This window comes from Xylaria bambusicola (assembly GCF_022495145.1).
Source record: "Xylaria bambusicola strain CBS 139988 unplaced genomic scaffold F5B22scaffold_3, whole genome shotgun sequence".
In the NCBI taxonomy this organism is placed as follows: domain Eukaryota; kingdom Fungi; phylum Ascomycota; class Sordariomycetes; order Xylariales; family Xylariaceae; genus Xylaria; species Xylaria bambusicola.
In genome coordinates, this window is record NW_025953556.1 from 108,727 (window position 1) to 133,397 (window position 24,671).

Genomic DNA, 24,671 nt, shown 5'->3' on the forward strand with positions numbered 1-24,671 from the left:
TGGGATGATGGGAGGGGGGAGGGATAGGTCTGGATAGGGATAGGGGAGGCAATATTTAGTTTACTTAGCGACGCGCATTTTCGGGATTCACAAATCGGAGGTATTTCAAGGCTTGACTTTAAACCCGGCACAACAACCTTCTTTTTACCTACCGCCGACCGGTACTGAAGGCCCTACATGCATATAATAATGGCATGAGAAATCATCGTTCTCATATTCATAAGTTTGTACTAGGTAGGTAGTAGAACACAGTAGGCTAGCTAGCAAGATCTCCGGGGGTAAGAAAGAGAGGTGACTATGAGGGTTAATTAATATCGCACCGTTATTTGCTCATTTGACCGCTGCGTTTACGTGTAAGTAATAGTTTCCTTCCATTGCTTTCCCTCTTCCCCTGCTCTGTTTCTCGCTTACCCCTACGTACGTACGGCTAACCGACTATAGTACATCTTGCGCGATGTCGGAAAAGAGTGACATGGAATACTGAATACCTAAGTAGGTGGTGGACACAATTTCAGGTCGATCTTTACTGAGACATGATATCATTTGGTTGTCTTACTCCCTCTACTTCGTACCTAGCATATAAGCGAGGATCTGATGAGGCTCCATGTTATGCTATATCAAATCCCCTTTTTTTCCTACTTACATACATGTATGTACCTAATTAGTCTCTTCTGTTCTTCTTTCCTTTCCCGGGCTTCTGGCGCCTGTTTGTAAGGCTATATATACTTACTAAGTATGCAAGTAGCTGCCCATCGTGTACTACCTAGGTTGAGTTAGCACGGGACTTTGCAATCCAGGGTGGATTCTAGATTCTACCACCAGCCTAGCTGGCCGAGCTGGCGTCCATGGACGTTACTCAGCACTTCCACCGTTTTATATCAATTCTACTACTATGTCGTGCTATATCGTAGCCATGCTTTTTGATTTGTCTAATAGTGCCTAGTTATACGTTGATAATCACTTGGTTAGCGACACTACCGTAATAATAGCATTCCGAACTCCTGCTAATTCTTTGATTTCGTATGGAGCGAGCATTGAAGATCCGCACCATGCAACCGGCATTGACGGTTGGCGCCGTTCCCGTTGCGTCAAATCACCTGTCGCATGTCTCGTGCGACTGCGTTACGGTATCCGCGCAGCTATGAGGCTGTTCAGTGTACTACTACGTATGTAATGCTAGCATTGCTTGTGACGTGCTGAGAGGCGTTTGAGAAGGATCGCATTGCAGGGCGGAGCGGAGCTACATTATAGTACACGGACATGGCGGGAGGCACAGCGAGCGGGCTAGGGCATCTGTAGCTCGTACCTACACCGTACCTAAGTGGGTAGGGAGCGCAGATAGCGCGCCTAGCTTTCAAGAACAGTTTGGTTTGTGGAACGACACTCGACGGACAGTCTCGACAGTCTCGACAGTCAGACAGTTAGACACGTACTACGTAAGTGAGCGAGCGGGTAGGCAGGCAATAAGGGTTATGCACGATGAAGATCCGGTGCACACCTATCTACCCCATGCACTCTCGCACGTAGGTGGCTGCTAGGAATGCGACTCAAGACTGCCCTTAACGCCATCCGGAGAACTAAAACATTCCATTTCTCGAAGCTTTACGAAACGGGTCGGACTTTTGAGCCTCGCCACGCGCGGCTCGCTCTCCGAATACTTGGTAACTACTTAGGAGAAAGAACTTGTTGTGAGTCTTGAGACTGCACTCCTTACCTCGGTAACAGCAGGACGTCCCGCATACATAGGTACTACACACGGCGGGACACGGCACATACACTACCTACCTAGTATACCACGCACATATCTTTGCGGTGTGGTGTAATCCGCCGACCTTCCTACACGACGTGCATAGGGGAAAGGAGGGGAGAATTGAGCGCCATTGATCGGCAGTCTGTCATTCCGGAGCTCGAACCGGGTGTGGAATAAGGCAATATTAATAATGCGGAAGATATCTCGGCTCGTAGTCCATCAAATAATAGATAAGCAGCAGCCCAGTGGCAAAGGAAGCCAACGAAGTTTACCTTATACTCATCTACCTTGGGTGTCTATGCGCGCTTACTCGCTCACTAATAGACATCTCATACAGTTTACTCTATGAAAACCCCCTCTTTCGTCTTCCTCTGCTAAAGCAAATTGATAAAAGCCAGACTGGAATACCAACGTACCTTCTGTAGTAGTCAAGAATCGAGCCAAGTTCTGTCGATATTGTACGTAAGAATCGCTGGTTACCGATAGAGCAGGAAGGAGTGTAAAGTCATGTCGTAAACAGATACGGCGCAGCAAAGTAAGACGTCCGAGTACACCAGCCCAGATGCTCCTGGGGACGCGAAGATACATAATATAACGCAGGGTAAGATGAGAATAGCCCGTACATTGATTCTGTCTGGCTCGGCCATGCCGGCTGCTACCCTGTTTCTTGCGCATTGATACCTTTACCGTAACTATCATTCGTTCCACTCCTCCAGGTGCTTCTACCATCTATGCGATATGCAGTAGGTAGTATGTAGTCGGTGAAGAAGGGGTCTATACGCAACAGTAGTAGCGGGCTATGTGTGGTATAGTATAGTATAGATTATGTCGGCACTGAAGGAAGAGAGAAACCTCAGACGACCAGATAACAACCCGTCGAGCTATTTTGGCTGGCTGAATATTGACGCGGAGCAGAATTGAAACCTTCATTGTTGCGAATACCGTAAAACCTCTCCCGTTCTTTCATTAGCTACCTACTCGTGTGGAGTATGCTCGCTGCGTCTTATGCCTCTCTCCTGGTGTGTGACACAAAGTCCATGGATGATGCCGACATAAATCATTTCGGGTGAATAATTCTGACATCACGTAATAACGGAGACCACAACAGCCGAGCGGTGAGCGTCACGCAGCTCATAAAGTAAGCTTAATGTTTCTATCCGATACGTGCCTTTGATTTGCGAAGTAGCTAACTTGCTAGCTATGAATTCATCCGTCCCTTCCGTTCACTTGAATTTAGTATTCATCATGTGTTTGACTGTAAGTCATAGCCGCAGCTACTGCTAGCGCCTATTTGATCGAGACATTTTTACTGTATCATTGTGAACTTACAACCGGACGAAATGTAATTACATGTTGACTTCCTTCATAATAACCGACCTTAATAGAACTAGGTTGAGATATCTTGATGTTCCCCTTGCTGGTTCAGCTTGCACGTGCATGCCTGAAGTACAACAACAGACCACGAGATATATCTTAGATAGAACGGGCTGGATGTCGACAGCCACCAGTTGTTTGAATCCATTGCCTTCTCCGCTTGAAACTCTCCCTTGAGCCCCGTTACTTCCTTACCAACCGAAGTTCATATCCACTCCAACACACTTCCTTGCCATATATTGGGGTCTGGATGTTTGCGAATAAGAGGGTCTATATCATGTTAATCATAGTAGTGTCTGCATTCTCTAGCTACATAACTTACTTCGGAAGCCACACTTATAAGCATAATTGCGGTCAATGACCCAATGCTCGTATTGGACCAAATCTGGTTTGGAACCATAGTGGAATGCGAATTTGTCAATCTATTGAGGAGTATCAACGGCTAGATACCGGCACCTTCCGACGAGGAGCTAGTTGTTCAAAGGACAGATGAAAAAGAAAAACACTTACCATATTCACAATCTCGATGTAATTCCTCAATTCGAAGTCCCAAAGCGTCTCGTTGTCGATATTGCTTACTTTCATCATGACATTCATGCGAATCAGAGAGTTCCGCCCACACATTGCCCTCAGCACGTTCTCCAAGACCTGGAACCAAACGCGGCCGCTGGAATACCTCTCGCCTTCGCCGAGAGATAGCCTGATTTCCATGAAGCGGACATTCTGGAGTGTGGCCCTACTTATCAAGTAAGTAAGAGGTAGTGGTCTCGGGCTGCCCATAATCCACGGTGGAATTCGATCGATAACGAAAGGGCGTAGCCGGAGGACACTTAATGTCTCCCGTGTAATTTGCTTGCAGAGGAGGAGTACAGTTGGCGTAGAGAGCCCCAGTGTGAATCTATTTGGTACGCTATTGAGTTTTCGCGCTCTGGAGGCATCTATTTGGTTGTAATAGGCGTCACAAAGCTGCCGACACGTAGGGTAATCGATGGCATATTCGTATATGGCGTTGCGGACCTCTGCTGGGAAGCTACTCAAGAAAGAAAACCCATGCACCTTGTCCGCTGATAAGCACGTCGGTGTTGCGGCTGGGCTACAATAAGCTGGGAAGCAACTCAAGGCTGGTTGAACTTCATCATGTCGCGGCCGGAGCAGCATAGGACTCGGAGGTAGTATCTCAGCTTGGAGCCTCGCTCTGGCGTTGGGGTCTTTGGACGCCTTATCGACGCGTTGCCTGCCCCGACGCTGCATGGTAGTCCAATTATCATAATCGTAATCAGCCTGGTCGTCGCGCATAGCTGCTATTCTACCACGCTAGCAACCGAGAGAGTTCCTATCGGAGGGTTAAGAAAAGAAGCGAAGGTTGGTTCGTGCAGGAGCACGAGAGGCGATAAGATGGCCACTCAACAAGGTAATGACCACCTCTCAACACAGACGTAGCTTCTAAGCCAGCATTCCAAGCCGAACTTGATATGACTACCCAGATAGGTGAGTGCGTTATATCTACCATCGCCTAGATGTATGGCCTTGTCCTGTACCTAGAGTTCTTGGTAGAATCGTAATGCATAGGTGCACACGGCGCTATTTCTCGCAACGCGATTGCCTGTAAGCTACAGACAGGCAAGTAGTACCAGAACAGCTTGATGGCATATGCTAAGCTTCTCTTTCTCAAAAGGTACACTGAACTCATGAAAACTGTTCAGGAAGCCCGAGTGGAAATGATAATCGACGAGAGTTACTGCGGTTGAACACGATAGACAAGCGTTTCTTCAGCTTGAGAAATTCTAGCACTGATTCTGAATGATTGGGAGACTTGTCGCTACCAGGATAGAGTAATATCAAAGGGGATACTCAAGGCTTCCGGTTATCTACCTCCCTCAGCCAGATAACACGAAACCAGTAGTTTCTGATAGAAATATAAGCATGAGGGACGAAATGAGCATTGAGCAGCGAACTAACGAATTCAACTTTGGGATAGCTAGACTTGGGTCAGGTCAAACGTCTAAGATAGAACGGGCGGCAAACCATACTGAGGGAAGGTCAAAGAGACAACGGGGGATTTAGCAGTATATCAGCACTTCTCCGGCAGGTCTCAGGCGTCCAACAACATAGGAATGCCTATCGTGCCGGCCCAGAATGAGGGCGACGATGAATGGTATGGTGCATGCCGCCTTCTATTGACGTGCAAACAGTTTCCCTGGCCTGAGCTCAGGTGTATGCCGGCTCTACTAGGCACGAGCTTGGAGGTCCAATGATGACGGAAACTTCAAGTCTCGAGTGGAGGGCTTCCGCCTCCACCACTTGTTATCCTGTCACACCTACCTTTCCGAGACCAATAAAAGCCACTCATCGTTTGATATGTGGCTGGTCGGCTGTGGCCATGGCCATGGCCATGCTCTCGTATCCATGCGCAACTGACACGATTCTTGTCTGGTACTTTAATCGGACATTATAGACAATTATACCATATTCAAATAATGGCAAATGAAATGGACATGGGCAGCTTCTTTCAAAAGCAGTCAGTGTCCTCAGCTCTGTAACTGATGATAGGTATAAATTGTAAGTCCAACAGTTAGTACAAGACATGCCCGCATGGCTAGGTAGACTATATATAAGACCCATGACTAGTAGGTAGTAACTTAGGAAGTACCTATGTCTCCTTGATATGAACAAGCACCCTGGTTCGCACCGGGGTGAGCTTGTGATTCAATTTGCTGGCACCAAAGTGTCAGCGGAAGAAGTAACCGTGTTGTACATACCTAGGAAGTAGAACCAAGAAGGCTCTACTGGGGCCTTGCTAGAGAGGGGCATATTATTTATATCTATTTCTAGGTATTCTATCTTAACTTACCGCTTTGTTAAGATATAATAGGTGTTTCATAAATTATGCCTTTGTATGATTGGCAGGGCAGTGATGGCGTTGAAACAGCATACATGCCTTAAATACTTGAAATAACTGATACCAGATTGATAGCTACCTACGTAGCAGCATTAGGATGCATTAGATATGATAACGTATCCCAAGTCGTACTTAAAGGGATATGGATCTACCATACACTACCTACGTATACCATGTGGAATACCGGTAGGTATACATTATCTTCTTTCAGCTCTTGGAAGAGGTCCAGTTTCCCGTTCCACATACAAGGTGGGTACCTAAGCAGTATACTTAATTCTACAGCTTTTGAAGGCCCTGTGTAGGTACCTAGAGATTCAATTGCTAGGTATAGAGGTATATATGTAGTAGCCTGAAAGCTAACAAAATTCTACCTACCTCTATATTTAATAGCAGGTAGGAACCTATAACTACACATACCTAGCATCTCATACTACTATGTACCTACCTAGGTTAGGTAGTTATGTAGAGACCTACTGCGGGCAGCCAGCGGCTGGAACCGCTAAAAATAAAATACAAGATTAGCTGGCAGGCGGGATCGCCCACCCAGAGACCGCCCACCCTACTACCTGACCTTTGAACTAGTCTAGCAGCCCACTCTAGGTAGGGAATTCCCACCCTTCTCTCTTTTCCCACACCACCACCCACCCACACTGACCAGCCCGCAAACCCCCCCCTTGGAGCTCTGCTGTTGTTAGGGTGTGCAGATATCACGATCGATCAACCTTTCACGTCTGCCCAACCACCGGCTGATGGTTGACATCACATCCATCGTCGAATCTTTGCATTCCCATACCGACCCGGCCGCGTTGCTGTTGCCATCGCCGCCTTCGTTGCTGTTGGTGTTGTTGTTGTTGCTGTTGCTGTTGTCGTCGTTGTCGTTGCCGTTGCCGTTGTTGCGTATCTACCCTGCCTTTTCTGTAGTATATTGTGCTCTGGCATGGTTCCTGTGCCGTTCCGCCTCTATCGCGTGTCAGGTACATGTCTCCAGCTTGCCAGGCCTAGCTTCTTTTGAATCCTGCCCGTCTTGGTCAACTCCGGCTCCGCGCACCATTATTACCCGTTTCCGCCGCCTCCGCCGCCGCCGTCTCTACTTCACCGATCCTCGCGTCATGTCGAGCCTCGGCCAGCCGGGCTCCAGTACCCATGCAGGCCTCAGTTTCCCTCAAGTCAATGGACTTCGACGTAGCTATCACTCTTCCACGCCGCCGAAACCTTCCGTGACCCCTCCTTACCAGCAACAGCCCCAGCAATATACATCACAACAGCCGGCTCAAGCATATCCCCACCATCTATTCTCGAATAACACACCATCCCCTGTCCCGAATGTTGCGAGCGTCTCGAATCTATCGAATGGGGCATCCAGACATACTCCGGTAGTGGCCCAGCATGCTCAAGCTGCTGTTCAGGTAGCGAGGCAGCAGCATCAGCATCAACACCAACGTGGCAATCAACAACGTCAAATGCCGCCGCAACCGGGCCCTGCCTCGTCTATGGCCTACCTTCAGCAGGCCATGAACCAACAGCCCGTTCAACAAGTCCCACAACAAGTTGCGCCGCCTGTACAGCAGTTACCCCATAACCAAGCTATACAACAGCAAGTTCAGCCAGTCCAACCGGTCCAACCGCAGCCAGTCCAACAAGTTCAACAAGCTCAGCAGGTTCAGGTCCAGCAGAACGAAGGCAATCTGATGCCTCCCAATCAGCCGCATCATCAAGCACATCAGCAGCCACGACCGCAGCCTTCGCAGCACCAGCACCAGCAGACGCACTCGCAAACCCATCATCCAACTCATCAACAACCTGGGACGCTGCAGCCGCAGTCGACTCCTCAGCCACCAGCCCAACCGCTACCCCCTCCACAATCCGAGGCTAACGTCCCGCCGCAACACGGTCACCAAGAAGATGATATGGAGGTAGACAGTCCTGGAGAGTCGGGAGAAGGAGATGATCGCCTGACTCCTAAGCTTCTAGATGGCACACCATTTGTACCTCGATCTCCTATGGGTACAATGATGTCGGCTCCGCCAGAAGGTGGCAGTTTTGCAAGCCTCGAAACCATACACAGATACGTACTCGAGTATTGCACTTCAGTTGGGTATGCTGTGGTTATAGGACGGTCGAAGAAAACGGTACCGGGCTTAAAAAAGGTTCTCTTCGTCTGTGATCGTGCCGGCAAACCGCCAAGCCGAGTCAGCCCAGAACAAAGGAAACGAAAAACCTCTTCTCGAAAATGTAATTGTCCGTTCGGATTCTTTGCCATCGAACAACGGACCCAGTGGACAATTCGTTATCGGCCAGACCAATCGCACCTACAACATAATCATGGCCCAAGCGAGAGTCCTTTGTTACATCCGGCTGCAAGGAAGCTCGACAGCAAAATGGTTGCTGCGGTGAAGAGTTTGAAGGAGTCAGGTATTTCCCGCATTCAACAGACTCTCAATGTAGTAATATGGTGGTGTTAACGATGGCAATAGGAATCGGGGTTACTCAAACGCTTGAGATCCTACAACAACAGAATCCTCACGTGCCCCTACTTCCAAGGGACATATATAATGCTCGGGCTGCGATCAATCGCAACCCCCAGAAGGTTGAAGCAGGTATTGCCGAGCAACGTCCTGCAATTTACAGTAAACCACCACCAACCGCCGAGGAGCGCATACGGTCTGACTTACGCAAAGAGCTGGCCCGGGCACGGGAAGAACTGGCCAAGGTTAGAGAAGATAGCAAAAAGGAGATTGACGAGCTCAAGGAGAAGATTCGAGAAAAGGACAAGATGATCCAAAGGTTTGAAATGTTTATTGATATTTGCAACGAGCGTGTGATGGTACAAAGAGAGCGGTTGAATGACACAAGCGGGCCGAGCCACAACAATGGCGTGCCTACGGCAAACTGAGCTTGACGATGGAGGGAAGAACATGCATTGATTAGAGCTGGGTAGGAAAACTTGAGTGAAAGCGGAATGGGCTACGGATCATCTACAGCAGCACAGGCGTTCCGGGAAACCAATTGATAAAAGCCGATAAAAGTGGTTGATCTATGTAAGCGGTTTGGCGTTGGGATTATTGGGTTCAGGGATGGCATGGGACTGGTAAATAAAAAAGTACAGAGATGATGGATCGTACACGATTTGATGATAATTGGCTAGGCGTATGGAAAAGGCCGGATACAAAAACATACCGTATAGAACACCAGCTACTTTATTGCTAAGAACGAAATGATGCTCAGATATCTTGTTATTAACGAGGGATTGGATTCGTGATGACGAGCATCTTTCCAAGAAAGGATGGCTTTCCAATTCAAAACGGAGCGAGTCACCGGGGGCCATACAATAGCCTCAAAGGCCATTCTATAAGTTGGCAAATGCAAAGTCCGGGAGGGCATTCGTGATAATGGCCAAAGCCGTGAATGAACCCTCTCATGAGACGCTGGTGCATGAATGAGGGCTGGGAATATACCTACCTATGGTGTTGTAAATCATGTGAAATAACATGTGGTGAAATGTACATGTATGTACATAGTAGTACCGGTAGTATCACGGCGCATTCAGGTACATGATAGAAGTACATAGTATCCAGACCTACAGTTTTGGAGGTACCTAATGGACGGAGGAAGATACCTATAGGTACTTACCTAATCTATTTGCAAATCTATGGGTCTCAGGTACCAATGCCCCACTCAGTCACCACAATTGAAACAGTGAACCAATTGGAGCGCGACACGGGAAGAGACCCCCTTGCTAGAGACGTCGCACCCTGTCTGTCATGCCAGGCATGCCAGGTCGCGACAGCCCGCTGTTCATCGCGTTAGTGTACCGTACCTACCTAAGTGTACAACATTTAGGTAGGCATTACTACACTTTTCGACTGATATCACAACCTCAACACATTTCCATATCTCCTGGGCGACCGTGCTAGCCGACAACATCACTCTTTTGCGCCTCGATCTTTCCTCTCTCTAATTATTACCGCCTTTCTAATCGTCTCCATTCTCTATTCCCCTTCGGCGGCGTCCTGGTTTTAATCTGATACCCCGGCCTGTTATCCTAGATATTGCGAGATATGCCACCCGCTTGTAAACCAACACAATAACTCCTTCAGTCTTCACCTTGCGCCAGGATGGAACCCGTGGTATCGCCTCTTAGTTCCGAAGGCGCTGGCGCAAACGGCGTCCCCCCGCCTCCTTTCAATATCATCGACCCCAAAGTCATAGTCGATCATCTTGCCTCAGTCATTAGTATCGCTCTTGGAGCTACCCGTGCCGAACTTGAGCGGCCTGGGAGCCTTCTTTCTAGCGATAATTACACGGACACCATTCATCGGTGTAGCCGTTTTGCGACCGACACCCAAGTCGTTCTATACATACAAAAAGATGCTGAGCCCCTGGATGACATTCCAGATGGACCAGCCGATAATGGTGGGTTGTCGCTCCTATTGTACAATGTTCCACTCTCACGTGGTCAACGCTAACTTCTGGAATATAGTCCCCGTCTCTTACACGTATACGATTACTTCTGAGATCTCCTCGTCCCCGACTACTATTGCCTACCTTGCGCTGTTAAAGCGTCCTCAAGCCATCGACCCTTTACTCCCTTTAACCTCGCAAATCCAGATCCAGACTCTCCCGGGTACCGCCTCCCTAGCTAGCCTTGTTGCTGAGCAAGGTCCTTCTGCTTCTCCATTCGAGATCCTCCACTCTATTGTTCATAATGCGCTGGCGCCTTATTTTGATGCCAATACCAAGATCCCTCAGACTGTTAATGGAGTTAGAAACCGAGCAGACGTGGACGCAAAGACGGGCATCCCTATTACCAAGAAGCGGATGACCGAACTCGAGCTGAGTTTGCTACACCTCCAACAGAATGTGGAGATCCCGGAGCTATCCCTCTCCTTCCACCCGATCGTGCAAACCGCTTTAGATGATGCTGTAGCTCGTGGCGTACGACCGTCGACCGACTTGATCTCAAATCGTCTGCTTGGTGATAGCACTTTTATGAATAATTTGCAATCGACCGTCAACAGTTGGATCAAATCCATCCAATCTATCACAAAGCTGACCCGCGATCCCGTGACCAGGACGGCGACACAAGAAATCAATTTCTGGTTGTCAATGGAATCTGCATTAGAGGGCATTGAGGCTCAACTGAGAAGTGAAGGTGTCATGTTAACCTTGGAAATTCTCAAGCATGCCAAGCGTTTCCAGGCAACTGTCAGCTTTACAGCTGACACTGGATTAAAGGAAGCAATGGAAATGGTACAGAAATACAACCAGCTAATGCGTGATTTTCCACTTGATGAGCTTCTCTCCGCGACGTCATTACCCAAAATTCAAGATGCTGTTGCGCAGATATTTAGCCATATGAACAAGAAAATGAGGTTCAGCAACTACCCCATTGCTAGAACGCTGCATCTGGTTGAAGCCATTTCTGCCGATTTGGAAGACGTTATGCACCGACTTCTTCCAGGATCCGAGTTAGTCGATTTGGACTACAAGGATTTCAAGGGGCTCATGGCTACCGCAGATGAGATTTTCAAATCATGGGATACTCAGATCAAAGAATTTACGAATATAGCTCGAGACACCACACGTCGAAGGCAAGAGAGGTTCATTCCTATCAAGGTCATGCCTAAGCATAGCGAGTTGCAGGCACGCTTGAAATATATCGACAATTTCAGGGATAATCATGAGCAACTCCAGAGGACCATCATCAATGTCCTGGGTCCAGGCTCAACAACCAATGGGCTAGGTGAAGAGATTACAGCAAACGGTGTTGCTCTTGTCGAAGAAATAGGCGATGTCGATGCAGTTGGAGAGGTCAAACAAGCATGGGAGGCATTGAAAAATGTCGATCTACTTGATGTATCTCCTGAAGGCACACAGAGATGGGTCAAGGCGGAAAACACCTACAACGAGCGGACCTCAAGGGTAGAGAATTCTATCATTGCGCGATTGCGCGATCGGTTAGCAACAGCGAAGAACGCGAATGAGATGTTCCGTGTTTTCTCTCAATTTAATGCTCTCTTTGTTAGACCTAAGATTCGAGGAGCTATTGCTGAATACCAAAATCAGCTCATAGAGAATGTCAAACAAGCCATAGCAGGTCTCCACGAGCGATTTAAACAACAGTATGGCCACTCAGAAGCGCATGCGATGGCACAGCTGCATGATTTGCCCCCAGTTTCCGGTGCCATCATCTGGGCACGCCAGATTGAGCGACAACTTGACGGATATATGAAAAAGGTTGAAGACATCTTGGGGTCAGATTGGGCCCTACATAGCGAGGGGCAAAAGCTTCAGACGGAAAGCGAGCTATTCAGGAAGAAATTGAACACGCAAGCGATCTACAAGGCATGGGTTGAAGACGTACAACGAAAACATATTTCGATCTCTGGCCGACTTTTCAATATTAACAAGATCAGGGCTGCCAACAATGCCTTGGAACTGTCTGTGAACTTTGACGCGCAGATAATTGCGTTATTCAAGGAGACTCGAAACCTTGGTTGGCAAAACTTCAATGTTCCCCATGCCGTCAACAACGTCGCAAAAGAAGCTAAGCGGGTTTATCCTTACGCTGTTAGTCTAATGGAGAGCGTAAGAACTTTTGCTCAGACAACCAAGCAGATCTCAGATATGTCTGAAGTTTCCATTTTACTCAGCGGCTACCAGAGTGATGTTCATGTCCTAATCGCTAAAGGCATCCCCCTCAAATGGGAAACGTTTGTCAATACGTGGGAGGCATATCAGAAGCCGACGTTGCTGCCAAACGGTGCTATTGAGCACTCTGGAGGTCGGGGAACTGAGAGCAAGCACGTTCTGTTTGTCCGAGAATTTGCGGCAGCCGCCTCTTTGTTGCAGTCCAAGACTGTGACGCTCATTAATATCCATATAAATGTCCAGAAAGCCTTGGCAGAGTTGGCCAGTTGCCCATATGAAGCGTCTGAGTTTGAGTCGCGATTGCAAATTATCCAAGCTGCTGTTGACCAACTGAATCTTGAGCAATACGTGAACTTAGGCTTCTGGGTTGAAAGAATGAATGAACGGATCAAGAGGACGCTCCTGACTCGCTTACAACATGCCGTCTCCAGCTGGATAGAAGCATTCCAGGATGACACTCCTGTTAAACAAATCGAGGCTCATCGTCGAAAGCAGCTAGCCCCTACAGGAGAACCACTCTTGTCAGGTAAGCCCTCGATGGCACCATTGATCCATGAAATCACCATGCGTAACCAAGTAATCTACTTGGACCCTCCTCTAGAGCAGGCCAGGGCCAGTTGGTTCTCACAACTACACGACTATATTGGCATCGTATGCAACCTACCCAAGATCAAGGCATCCCGGTACCAAATGAGCCTGACGCTAAGCACTGTTGTGCTCGAAGAAGCGCGCTTCAATGATCTCCCAAGCGACTGCACTGATATATTGGGCAGAGTCTATACCTCGATCGAGACCAAGCTGCAGGGAATCAGTGAATATGTGGACAAGTGGCTTCAGTTCCAGTCACTATGGGACTTGCAATCTGAACAAGTCTACGAGCTATTGGGCGATGGGCTTTCTAAATGGCTGCAGTTGTTACAAGAGATTCGAAAATCTCGTGCAACTTTTGACACGTCGGAAGTTAGTCGCACATTTGGTCATATTACCATTGATTACGGGCAAGTACAGGACAAAGTCAATGCGAAGTATGATCAGTGGCAACACGAGATCCTGCTCAAGTTTGCTGGACGCCTTGGCACTCGCATGCGGGAGGTGTATGCTGAAATTGAGAAGGCGCGGCGTGACTTGGAGACAAAAGGCCTTGATGCCACTTCGACTGCGCAGGCTGTGCAGTTCATTACTATTGTGCAAGCTTGTAAGAGGCAGGTCAAGGCTTGGGCCCCCGAGGTTGAGACTTTTCGCCAGGGACAATCAACTCTGGTTCGAAATAGATACAATTTACCCAGTGATTGGGTAGATGTCCAACAGGTCGATTCACAATGGGACGCTCTCAATGAGATTCTCGCCAAAAAGGCCAAAGTAGTACAAGACCAAACAGATGCTCTCAAGGCGAAGATCTTGGCTGAGGATCAGGTAGTGACGGACAAAATTGCCGAAATCGGTGTTCAATGGAATAAAGAAAAGCCTGTCTCAGGCACAATTGCCCCTGATGTTGCATCCGCTACGCTCGCCTCGTTTGAGACTCATATCACACGACTTCAAGAAGATTTTGAAATGGTTTCCAAAGCGAAAGAGGCTCTCGATCTTCCCCCAAGCCCCGAATCATCTCTCGCCATGATTCTAGAAGAGGTTCATGATTTCAAATCTGTGTGGGCTGCGCTCTCCACCATCTGGAAGAGCCTTAACGAGCTTCGGGAGACACTCTGGACTAGTGTGCAGCCTAGAAAGATACGTGGTTCAATTGATAATCTTATCAAGATGACGAAGGAGATGCCTAGTAGAATGCGACAATATGCTGCATTTGAACATATCCAAAACATTCTTCGCCAGCATTTGAAAGTGAACAGTCTTCTGGGCGACTTGAAATCAGAGGCTATTCGAGATCGTCATTGGACGAAGATCTGGAAAGACATCAAACCTGGACGACGTTATTCGCCTGTCTCCATGACTCTTGGAGATGTCTGGGATCTTAATTTGGTTGCTACTGAGGTCATTGTCAGAGATATTATCACACAAGCACAAGGCGAAATGGCACTGGAAGAATTCCTGAAGCAGGTCAAGGAGACGTGGAACAACTATCAGCTTGACCTAGTTGCTTATCAGAACAAGTGTCGTCTCATCCGTGGCTGGGATGATCTATTCGCGAAATGTAGTGAAAACTTGAACTCCTTACAAGCGATGAAACACTCGCCATATTACAAGGAGTTTGAAGAAGAAGCCTCCACTTGGGAGGACAAGCTAAATCGCGTGCACGTATTGTTCGACGTCTGGATCGATGTGCAACGCCAATGGGTTTATCTAGAGGGTGTGTTTACAGGTAACGCCGACATCAAACACCTCTTACCCATTGAGTCCTCCAGGTTTCAGAATATCAACAGTGAATTTATGACGGTGATGAAAAAGGTCTACAAACAACCAATGGTAATGGATGTGCTAAGCATCACTGGCGTCCAAAAGTCATTAGAGCGTTTAGCTGAGCTGCTAAACAAGATTCAAAAGGCTCTTGGAGAGTATCTTGAGAAAGAACGCGTTTCATTTCCGCGCTTCTATTTCGTTGGTGATGAGGACCTTTTGGAGATGATTGGTAATAGCAATGATACATTGCGCATTGCCAAACACTTCAAGAAGATGTTTGCTGGTCTCACGGGTCTCGTTATGGATGAAGAGTCCATTATCTCCGGCTTCACCTCGAAAGAAGGCGAGGTTGTCCGACTCAAAAAGGAAATCTCTCTTGCCAAGGTGCCTAAAATCAATGACTGGCTGGCTCTACTAGAAAGCGGTATGAAATATTCTCTAGCCGAACTCCTAGCTGAAGCGGTTGAGGCATACACGCCGATCTTTGAATCCGACAACATCGATCACGCAGCAGTTGATGAGTTCATGAATACATACCCTAGTCAAATAGTTGTACTAGCAACACAGGTTGTGTGGACTACCGCAGTTGAGACTACGTTAGCCGCTGGGGGTAGTGGTCTCCAGCCTCTGTTTGAACGAGAAGTTCAGATCCTTAAGCTTCTAGCAGAGACCGTCCTGGGAGACCTCGAAGTCATTCAGCGAAAGAAGTGCGAGGCTCTTATCACAGAGTGTGTTCACCAGCGTGACGTAATTGAAAAGCTCGTCAAACTCAATGCGACTTCAACGACACATTACTTTTGGCTGCTGCAAATGCGATACGTCTACGTGCCAGAGGGAGATTTCATGCAACGCCTCCATATCAAGATGGCCAATGCGAGACTCAACTATGGGTTTGAATACCTCGGTGTTCCTGATCGGCTGGTGAGAACACCTCTGACGGACCGTTGCTTTGGTACTCTCACCCAAGCCCTTGAGCAGAGACTTGGTGGATCACCATATGGACCGGCTGGTACTGGCAAGACGGAATCTGTCAAAGCACTAGGTGTTCAGCTCGGTCGTTTTACCCTCGTATTTTGTTGTGATGATACTTTTGACTTTCAAGCCATGGGTCGCATCTTCCTGGGTATTTGCCAAGTAGGTGCATGGGGTTGCTTTGATGAGTTCAACCGTCTTGAGGAGAGAATTCTCTCTGCTGTGTCGCAGCAAATACAAAACATTCAACTCGGTCTTAAGCAAGGCGCTGAAAATGACACGGCCCAGATTGAACTTGTTGGGCGCCAGCTTCGTGTCAATGCAAACACGGGTATTTTCATAACCATGAACCCTGGCTACGCCGGTCGTTCCAATCTACCTGACAATCTTAAGAAACTATTCCGTAGCGTTGCTATGTCAAAGCCGGACAAAGAACTTATCGCAGAGGTTATGCTTTACTCTCAAGGTTTCAATCAGGCTAAACAACTATCGAAGCAAACTGTGCCTTTTTTCGACCAATGTTCTGCGAAATTGTCCAAGCAAGCCCACTACGACTTCGGACTTCGGGCCTTGAAGAGTGTGCTTGTAAGCTCGGGTGGTCTCAAACGTGCCCGTCTCCTAGACAGCGACGGACTTATTGGCAAAGAGGAAGTCGTAGAGCCCGAGATCATCGTTCAGAGCATCAGAGAAACTATTGCACCTAAACTCATTCGGAAAGACGTCGAGATTATGGCTGATATTGAGTCAAATTGCTTCCCTGGTGTCCAGTACGTACCAGCTAACCTACTGCAACTCGAACAAGCTATTCGCCGCCTTGCATCAGAGAGACACCTGGTCGTCACAGACACTTGGATGACCAAAGTTCTTCAGCTCTATCAGATTCAAAATATCCATCATGGAGTTATGATGGTAGGCAGCTCCGGGACCGGCAAGTCTGCTGCTTGGCGGTTGCTGTTAGATGCATTGCAGCAGGTTGAAAGCGTTGAGGGCATTTCCCACGTCATCGACTCCAAGGTCATGTCAAAGGAAGCTCTATATGGTAATCTTGACTCAACTACTCGGGAGTGGACTGATGGTTTGTTCACCAGCATACTCCGCAAGATAGTTGATAATCTACGTGGGGAAGATTCTAAACGACACTGGATCGTCTTCGATGGTGACGTTGATCCGGAATGGGTTGAAAATCTGAATAGTGTGTTGGACGACAACAAACTTCTCACACTTCCCAATGGTGAACGTCTCAACTTACCACCGAATGTCCGTATTATGTTTGAAGTAGAGACGCTGAAGTATGCGACCCTAGCCACGGTCAGTCGATGCGGTATGGTATGGTATAGCGAAGATACCGTTACACCTAGCATGCTTGTTGCTCATTACCTTGACACCCTAAGATCTGTACCTTTCGAAGATTTGGATGAAGACACCGCCGCCGCAGGACAAAGTCCAGCTAAGACGTTACAAATCCAAAGCCAAGTTGCTGATTTGTTGAATACCTACTTGATGACCGATGACTTCATTATTGAAGCTCTCAAACAGGCTGAAGCATTCAATCATATCATGGAGTTTACTGTCGCTCGTGTCCTGACCACTCTATTCTCGTTGCTCAACAAGGCAGTTAGAGATATGATTGAATATAACGCATCACATATCGATTTCCCCTTGGATCCTGAGCAAATTGAAGTCTATGTATCGAAGAAGCTTCTACTCGCTCTTGTTTGGGCTCTCACAGGCGATTGTCCACTCAATGATCGGAAGACATTTGGCGACAAAGTCGGGACTCTCGCAAGTTTTGGATCACCTCCCTTGGATGGGACCAGCTCTCTTATTGATTTTGATGTTTCTCTACCTCAAGCCGAGTGGACGTCATGGCAGAACCAAGTTCCAGCAATCGAAGTTAATACTCATTCTATCACCCAAACTGATGTGGTTATTCCTACCTTAGACACGGTCCGGCATGAAGACGTGCTTTACTCCTGGCTTGCGGAACATAAACCACTCCTTCTGTGTGGCCCCCCCGGTTCAGGCAAGACTATGACTCTATTTAGCGCTCTTCGCAAGCTTCCCAATATGGAAGTTGTTGGACTCAATTTTTCTAGTGCTACGACTCCGGATCTCTTGATCAAGACTTTCGAGCAGTATTGCGAGTACAAGAAGACCCTTAATGGCGTTATGCTATCACCGACGCAAATTGGTCGCTGGCTTGTCATCTTTTGCGACGAGATCAACCTTCCTGCTCCAGACAAGTATGGCACCCAGCGAGCTATCTCATTTCTTCGACAACTCGTTGAACATAACGGCTTCTGGCGCACTTCTGATAAATCCTGGGTGACTCTTGATCGAATACAATTTGTTGGGGCATGCAATCCTCCAACCGATGCCGGGCGGACACCTATGGGTGCTCGTTTCCTTCGTCATGCCCCGCTCATCATGGTCGATTATCCTGGTGAATTATCTCTACTTCAAATCTATGGCACTTTCAACTCGGCAGTTCTTAAGATAATATCTTCATTACGAGGATACGCTGACGCACTTACACAAGCTATGGTTCGTTTCTATCTTGAGTCTCAGCAGCGCTTCACGCCCCAAATCCAGCCTCACTATGTCTATAGTCCCCGTGAATTAACGCGGTGGGTTCGTGGTGTATATGAAGCTATCCGTCCCCTTGAGACCCTTTCGGTTGAAGGACTTGTTAGAATCTGGGCTCACGAGGCACTTCGGCTTTTCCAAGATCGTCTAGTTGCCGAGGAGGAGCGACAGTGGACAGAACAAGCCGTTCACAGAATTGCGCTGGAATACTTCCCCAATATGGACCAATCTAAGGCGCTGGGTGGCCCCATCCTATTTTCTAATTGGCTGTCGAAGAATTACGTCCCTGTCGATCGCGAGCAGCTTCGTGATTTTGTGAAAGCTCGCCTGAAGACATTTTGCGAAGAAGAAGTTGATGTTCCTCTTATCCTTTTTAACGATGTGCTCGAGCATGTTTTGCGCATTGACCGTGTCTTCCGGCAACCCCAGGGGCATTTGATTCTAATAGGTGTCAGTGGTAGTGGGAAAACTACATTGTCGAGATTTGTTGCTTGGATGAATGGTCTCAAAGTCTTCCAAATCAAAGTACATGGCAAATACTCAGCAGAAGATTTTGATGATGACCTTCGAGAGGTGTTGCGTCGTTGTGGCTGTAAGGGAGAGAAGATCTGCTTTATCATGGACGAGTCAAATGTCCTCGACTCAGGCTTCCTAGAACGGATGAACACCTTGCTGGCTAATGCTGAAGTTCCTGGCCTTTTCGAAGGTGACGACTTTGCTGCACTAATGACAGCTTGTAAAGAAGGCGCTCAACGACAAGGCCTTTTATTGGACTCCCAAGAGGAGCTATACAAGTGGTTCACACAGCAAATTGTCAAAAATTTACATGTGGTCTTTACCATGAATCCTCCTGAGGACGGATTATCCTCGAAGGCCGCTACTAGTCCAGCCCTGTTCAACCGCTGTGTATTGAATTGGTTTGGTGACTGGTCTGATCAAGCACTCTTCCAGGTGGGCAATGAGTTAACCCACTCTGTCGACCTGGACAAACCAAACTTTGTGGCTCCTGATAGTATACCTGTGGCCTATCGCGGCCTCAATCTGCCACCCTCACACAGAGAAACCATTATCAATTCCATGGTATATATTCATTACTCTTTGCAACGATTCAACACCAAACTCCAGAAACAGCAAGGCAAAGTCACGTTCCTCACCCCACGCCACTTCTTGGACTTCGTTGCACAATATGTCAAACTTTACAACGAGAAACGGGAAGATCTCGAGGAGCAGCAGCGACATCTCAATGTTGGTCTAGACAAGCTCAGAGATACAGTCGAAAAAGTTCGCGACCTGCGGGTTAGTCTTGCTGAGAAGAAAACACAATTGGAGGCAAAAGATGCGGAGGCCAACGAAAAGCTTCAGCGCATGGTTGCTGACCAACGTGAAGCCGAACAACGCAAGAACACATCACTAGAGATTCAGGCGGCCCTCGAAAAACAAGAAGCAGAAGTAGCAACCCGAAAGGAGGTTGTCTTGAGTGATCTCGCCAGAGCTGAACCAGCTGTTGAGGAAGCTAAAGCCAGTGTCAGTAACATCAAGCGGCAGCATTTGACAGAAGTTCGATCTATGGGTTCACCTCCGCAGGGTGTGAAGCTCGCCATGGAGTCTGTGTGCACCTTGCTGGGTCATAAGATAACAGACTGGAAGAGTATCCAAGGTATAGTTCGACGGGATGATTTCATTGCAAGCATTGTCAATTTTGACAACGAAAAACAAATGACCAAGTCTATGAGGACAAAAATGCGATCCGGCTACCTGAACAATTCCGAGTTCACATTCGAGAAGGTCAACCGTGCCAGTAAGGCCTGTGGCCCTTTGGTTCAGTGGGTAGAAGCCCAGGTCAATTATTCTGAGATCCTCGACCGCGTTGGGCCATTGCGAGATGAAGTCGAACAGCTTGAGGAGCAAGCCCTCCAGACTAAGGCTGAGGCCAAGGCTGTGGAAAACACGATTACCAGTCTAGAAGAGAGCATCGCTACGTACAAGACAGAGTACGCCGCTCTCATTAGCGAGACTCAAGCCATCAAAACTGAAATGTCTCGCGTACAGTTCAAGGTGGACCGAAGTGTGCGATTATTGGATAGTCTGTCATCAGAGCGAACTCGATGGGAAGAAGGTAGCAAGTCATTTGAAACCCAGATCAGCACATTAGTTGGTGATGTTTTGGTCGCTGCCGCCTTCCTCGCTTATAGTGGCCTGTATGACCAAACATTCCGTAAGTCAATGATGGAGGATTGGCTGCACCAGCTTCATCTTTCAGGTGTCAGCTTCAAGCCCCACAATCCCATGACCGAATACTTGTCCACTGCGGATGAACGACTATCATGGCAAGAAAATACACTACCAGTGGATGATCTTTGTACAGAGAATGCGATCATTCTCAAGCGTTTCAACAGATACCCTCTCATCATTGATCCGTCCGGCCGAGTAACCGAGTTCCTGCAGCGAGAATGTCAAGACCGCCGATTGACAGTCACTAGTTTCTTGGATGACTCCTTTACGAAGCAACTTGAGAGCGCACTACGATTCGGCAACCCAATTCTCATACAGGATGCAGAACACCTGGATCCTATCCTTAACCACGTTCTTAACAAAGAGTATCAGAAAACGGGAGGTCGTGTTCTCATCCAGCTTGGCAAGCAGCAAATTGATTTCTCCCCTGCTTTCAAAATATTTCTATCCACCCGCGATCCTTCTGCTACATTCCCACCAGATATCTGCAGCCGCACAACATTCGTCAATTTCACGGTAACTCAGAGTAGTCTCCAGACTCAGTCGCTTAATGACGTCCTGAAATCCGAGAGACCAGATGTTGATGAGCGACGATCCAATCTTATCAAACTACAAGGTGAATTCAAAGTACATCTTCGACAATTGGAGAAACGCCTCCTACAGGCTCTGAACGAGTCTCGTGGCAACATACTTGATGACGATAATGTTATTGAGACACTAGAGACACTGAAAACCGAAGCTGGGGAGATCACTGCTAAGATGAGCAATACCGAAGGTGTCATGGCCGAGGTGGATGAAATCACGCAGCAGTACAGTATCATCGCACGATCTTGCAGTGCTGTATTCGCCGTTCTTGAACAACTTCATTATCTCAACCACTTCTACCAATTCTCGCTTCAATATTTCCTCGATATCTTCCATTCTGTTCTCCACGGTAACAAGAACCTTGCCAACGAAACCAACCACAATATTCGAAGAGATATAATCATCCGAGATCTCTTCGTGACTACTTTCAAGAGAACCGCACTCGGTCTAATCCAGAAGGACCGAATTACTTTGGCCATGTTGCTCGCCCAAGCGTCCCCATACAAGATGGACAAGGGACTCATCGATGTTATTCTGGATGACAGGATTGACGGCAGGGATTTGTCGACTGATATAACTGAGAGAGAATCCACCTTTGCCCAAGCAAAGAGGCTTAGTGTCTTAAAAGACAAACTTGACTTGGCGCCCCCCGATGCCTGGGAAAAGTTCTTCTCTGAAGAATTGGCCGAGAACGTTGTCCCCCAGATTTGGCAAGCTGACAGTGAGCCATTTGATCAGGGCCTGTTGTCACTACTCTTGATCAGGGTGTTCCGTCTTGATCGCTTTGTACCCGCTGCTGAACGCTTCGTCACGTCGGTCTTTGGCCCTGAGCTGTTTGACATTGTTGAGGATTTGAAGGGAACTGTTGAACAAGTATCATCAACACATCCCATCTCACTCGTTTCAAGTCCTGGCTTTGATGCCAGTTATAAAGTCGACAACTTGGTAGAACGAATGCATACCAGGTGTACCAACATCGCCATGGGATCGAATGAAAGTCTTGCCAGCGCCGATAAGGCTGTAAGCAATGCAGCACAAGTTGGAAACTGGGTCCTCATCAAGAATGTCCATCTTGCACCCACCTGGCTTCAGTCTCTTGAGAAACGCATGGAATCTCTCAACCCGCACTCCGATTTCAGGCTGTTTCTATCCATGGAATCAAGTCCCAAGATTCCTGTCAACTTGCTCCGTGCGTCTCGGGTCCTCATGTATGAGCAGCCAGCTGGTGTTAGAGCGAATATGAAAGACTCAATGTCCTCACTCGCTACTCGAGCGACAAAGAGCCCTGTCGAACGTACTAGGCTATATCTACTTCTTTCGTTTCTACACGCCGTGGTTCAGGAGCGACTACGATATGCACCCAACCTTGGATGGAAAGGCTTTTGGGAGTTCAATGACAGTGATGTAAGTTGTGTAATCATTTCAGCATAAGAGTTATTTCTAACATATGACCAGTATGAATGTTCAGCGTTCATTATCGATACATGGCTTGATTTTGTGGCACAGAACCGTTCGAACATAGCCCCACAGAATATACCATGGGAAATGATCTGCTACCTCGTCCGCGAGACATATGGCGGCAAGATTGACGACGAGGGCGATTTCAAACAGCTGACAACCTTGGTCAACCAGATCCTGACGCCGTCGGCCTATGATATCGGGCACAAACTGGTGGAAGGATCTGAGAAAGACGGGCAGGAATCCAGCTTGGTGGTCCCGTCAGGCACGTCACTACAAGAATTTATGGACTGGATTCAGAAGCTCCCAGAACGCGAACCGCCAACGTATCTAGGCCTCCCCGCCAATGCGGAGAAACTCCTCCTCGTCGGATTAGGCCAAAGCCTGATCCAGAACTTGAAGAAGGTGACAGAGCTGCTAGATGAGGGAGAGCAGCTCGTGACAGAATCTGGAGAGAGCAATTAAGCGTACCAGAAATGACGGAAGAAATGACATCGCCGCCACAATGATGCTGCCATTATTTTTCTTTGTTTACCCATTTTTGTTTGCTCTAAATGTTAGCTTATTTTAGATGCTGTACCAAGGCCAATAAATATCAATGCTAACTGTATATACAATGTGTACCGCGACCTAGGCCTCGTCAATTAAGTACCTAGCTGCAAACCTTCGATTCACTACCTACTTGCTATTTGATTAGTAATATCTACTGTATTCGCTTAATATCTTATAATACATTATACTTACAGTACATACGTTCGCTGTTCCGGATCGCTTCCGGTCTCCATAACCGTACATGTTATATCATAGATATCGACTATTCTGACCAATTGAAGCCGGCCCGATGGTCAGAAATCCTTTTTTTAATAGTTACATGTACAAGTACGCGCTAGAGAGCACATCGACGATGCTACCTACTGGTGCTGCTACTTGCTAGTGCCGGACTGATGAGGTGGAGAAGCAACAGGACTGGGGAGGATCATGATAGGCAGAGAGGCAGTATAACCTGTGTACAACAACTCGATTCGGGGCTTACCGTACTATAGGTAGGTACATGGCAGATACACGGCATCCACTGTCTCTGCACTACCCACCTGGGCATGCTTGGTATGGATGCATGGCTTCACAAACCAGGGGTCTTGTGGATGCGATGTCCACAATGAGTCCGCCGACGGACCAATAGGAGGGAATGTAATAATAATCATGGTGAGATCAATCACACAACCGATCCCGGACTGATGCCACCATGATTATCTACTCAGCATCTACATCTGCCAAGCCCACTCTCATTTGCCTAACCTGGATCTGCCTAGACACGCAACTGGGGGACGAGCAAGGCGGGAGAAGAAGACAGACATAGGTAGTCAAGCGAGAAAGAAAGAAGAAAAGAAGGAAAGTAAGAAAGAAAGAAAGAAACAGAATACCATGACCGTGCTGATGGGCTGACGGACTGACGGACTGACCTACAATATCTTGACACCTACTGACCACACGGGCTGTTGTCCATGTTCATGCCAATCCCCAAATTGCACTCTGTCTGTATCTACAGGTACCTGCTGTAACTCATAACTTTCCCTCCATCTGCCAGGGCTAGGTAGTCGGGCCCGTGACAAGAGATAACGTACCGACGAGCATTGAGCGGTGACCTGCTCGCTCGCTGACACCACCAGACTCGTCAAGCCACACACACACACACACATACGCGCGCGCACACACATCCCACCATCCTGCCACTATCAACCTCGAACATACTTACCACAGTAGGCAGAACATCTAGTAGGCCCGCGTCTTTCCATCCAGTGTCGTATGTTG

The 24,671-nt window shown here is 47.8% G+C and overlaps 3 protein-coding genes across 3 annotated transcripts; 2 read left to right on the plus strand and 1 right to left on the minus strand.

The window, feature by feature from the left end:
- Window positions 1–3,315: 3,315 nt before the first annotated feature.
- Window positions 3,316–4,923, minus strand: F5B22DRAFT_252098 (uncharacterized protein). Its single transcript, XM_047970015.1, has 4 exons — window positions 4,663–4,923; window positions 3,635–4,600; window positions 3,447–3,546; window positions 3,316–3,394 (listed from the first exon to the last, which is right to left on the minus strand). Exons 2-4 carry the CDS (start codon window positions 4,418–4,420, stop codon window positions 3,330–3,332), a joined length of 951 nt encoding a protein of 316 aa, XP_047835118.1. The 5' UTR covers window positions 4,421–4,600; window positions 4,663–4,923; the 3' UTR covers window positions 3,316–3,329.
- A 3,380-nt stretch (window positions 4,924–8,303) lies between these two features.
- Window positions 8,304–8,986, plus strand: F5B22DRAFT_252164 (uncharacterized protein). Its single transcript, XM_047970016.1, has one exon. It carries the CDS (start codon window positions 8,473–8,475, stop codon window positions 8,914–8,916), a length of 444 nt encoding a protein of 147 aa, XP_047835119.1. The 5' UTR covers window positions 8,304–8,472; the 3' UTR covers window positions 8,917–8,986.
- A 1,152-nt stretch (window positions 8,987–10,138) lies between these two features.
- Window positions 10,139–23,327, plus strand: F5B22DRAFT_633177 (dynein heavy chain, N-terminal region 1-domain-containing protein; the record flags this gene model as incomplete). Its single annotated transcript, XM_047976802.1, has 3 exons — window positions 10,139–10,436; window positions 10,504–22,808; window positions 22,860–23,327. The coding sequence occupies 3 exons, from the start codon at window positions 10,139–10,141 to the stop codon at window positions 23,325–23,327; spliced, it is 13,071 nt and encodes a 4,356-aa protein (XP_047835120.1).
- Between the last annotated feature and the right edge of the window lie 1,344 nt (window positions 23,328–24,671).

What these genes read in the sequence shown, in the direction of transcription:
- F5B22DRAFT_252164 (XM_047970016.1), top strand. Translation starts at nt 8,473, where the DNA reads ATGGTGGTGTTAACGATGGCAATAGGAATCGGGGTTACTCAAACGCTT.
- F5B22DRAFT_252098 (XM_047970015.1), bottom strand. Translation starts at nt 4,420, where the DNA reads ATGCGCGACGACCAGGCTGATTACGATTATGATAATTGGACTACCATG. An exon ending in ACATCGAGATTGTGAATATG is followed by an intron (nt 3,547 to 3,634) that starts GTAAGTGTTTTT and finishes ACTCCTCAATAG; the next exon opens with ATTGACAAATTCGCATTCCA. An exon ending in TTATAAGTGTGGCTTCCGAA is followed by an intron (nt 3,395 to 3,446) that starts GTAAGTTATGTA and finishes AACATGATATAG; the next exon opens with ACCCTCTTATTCGCAAACAT.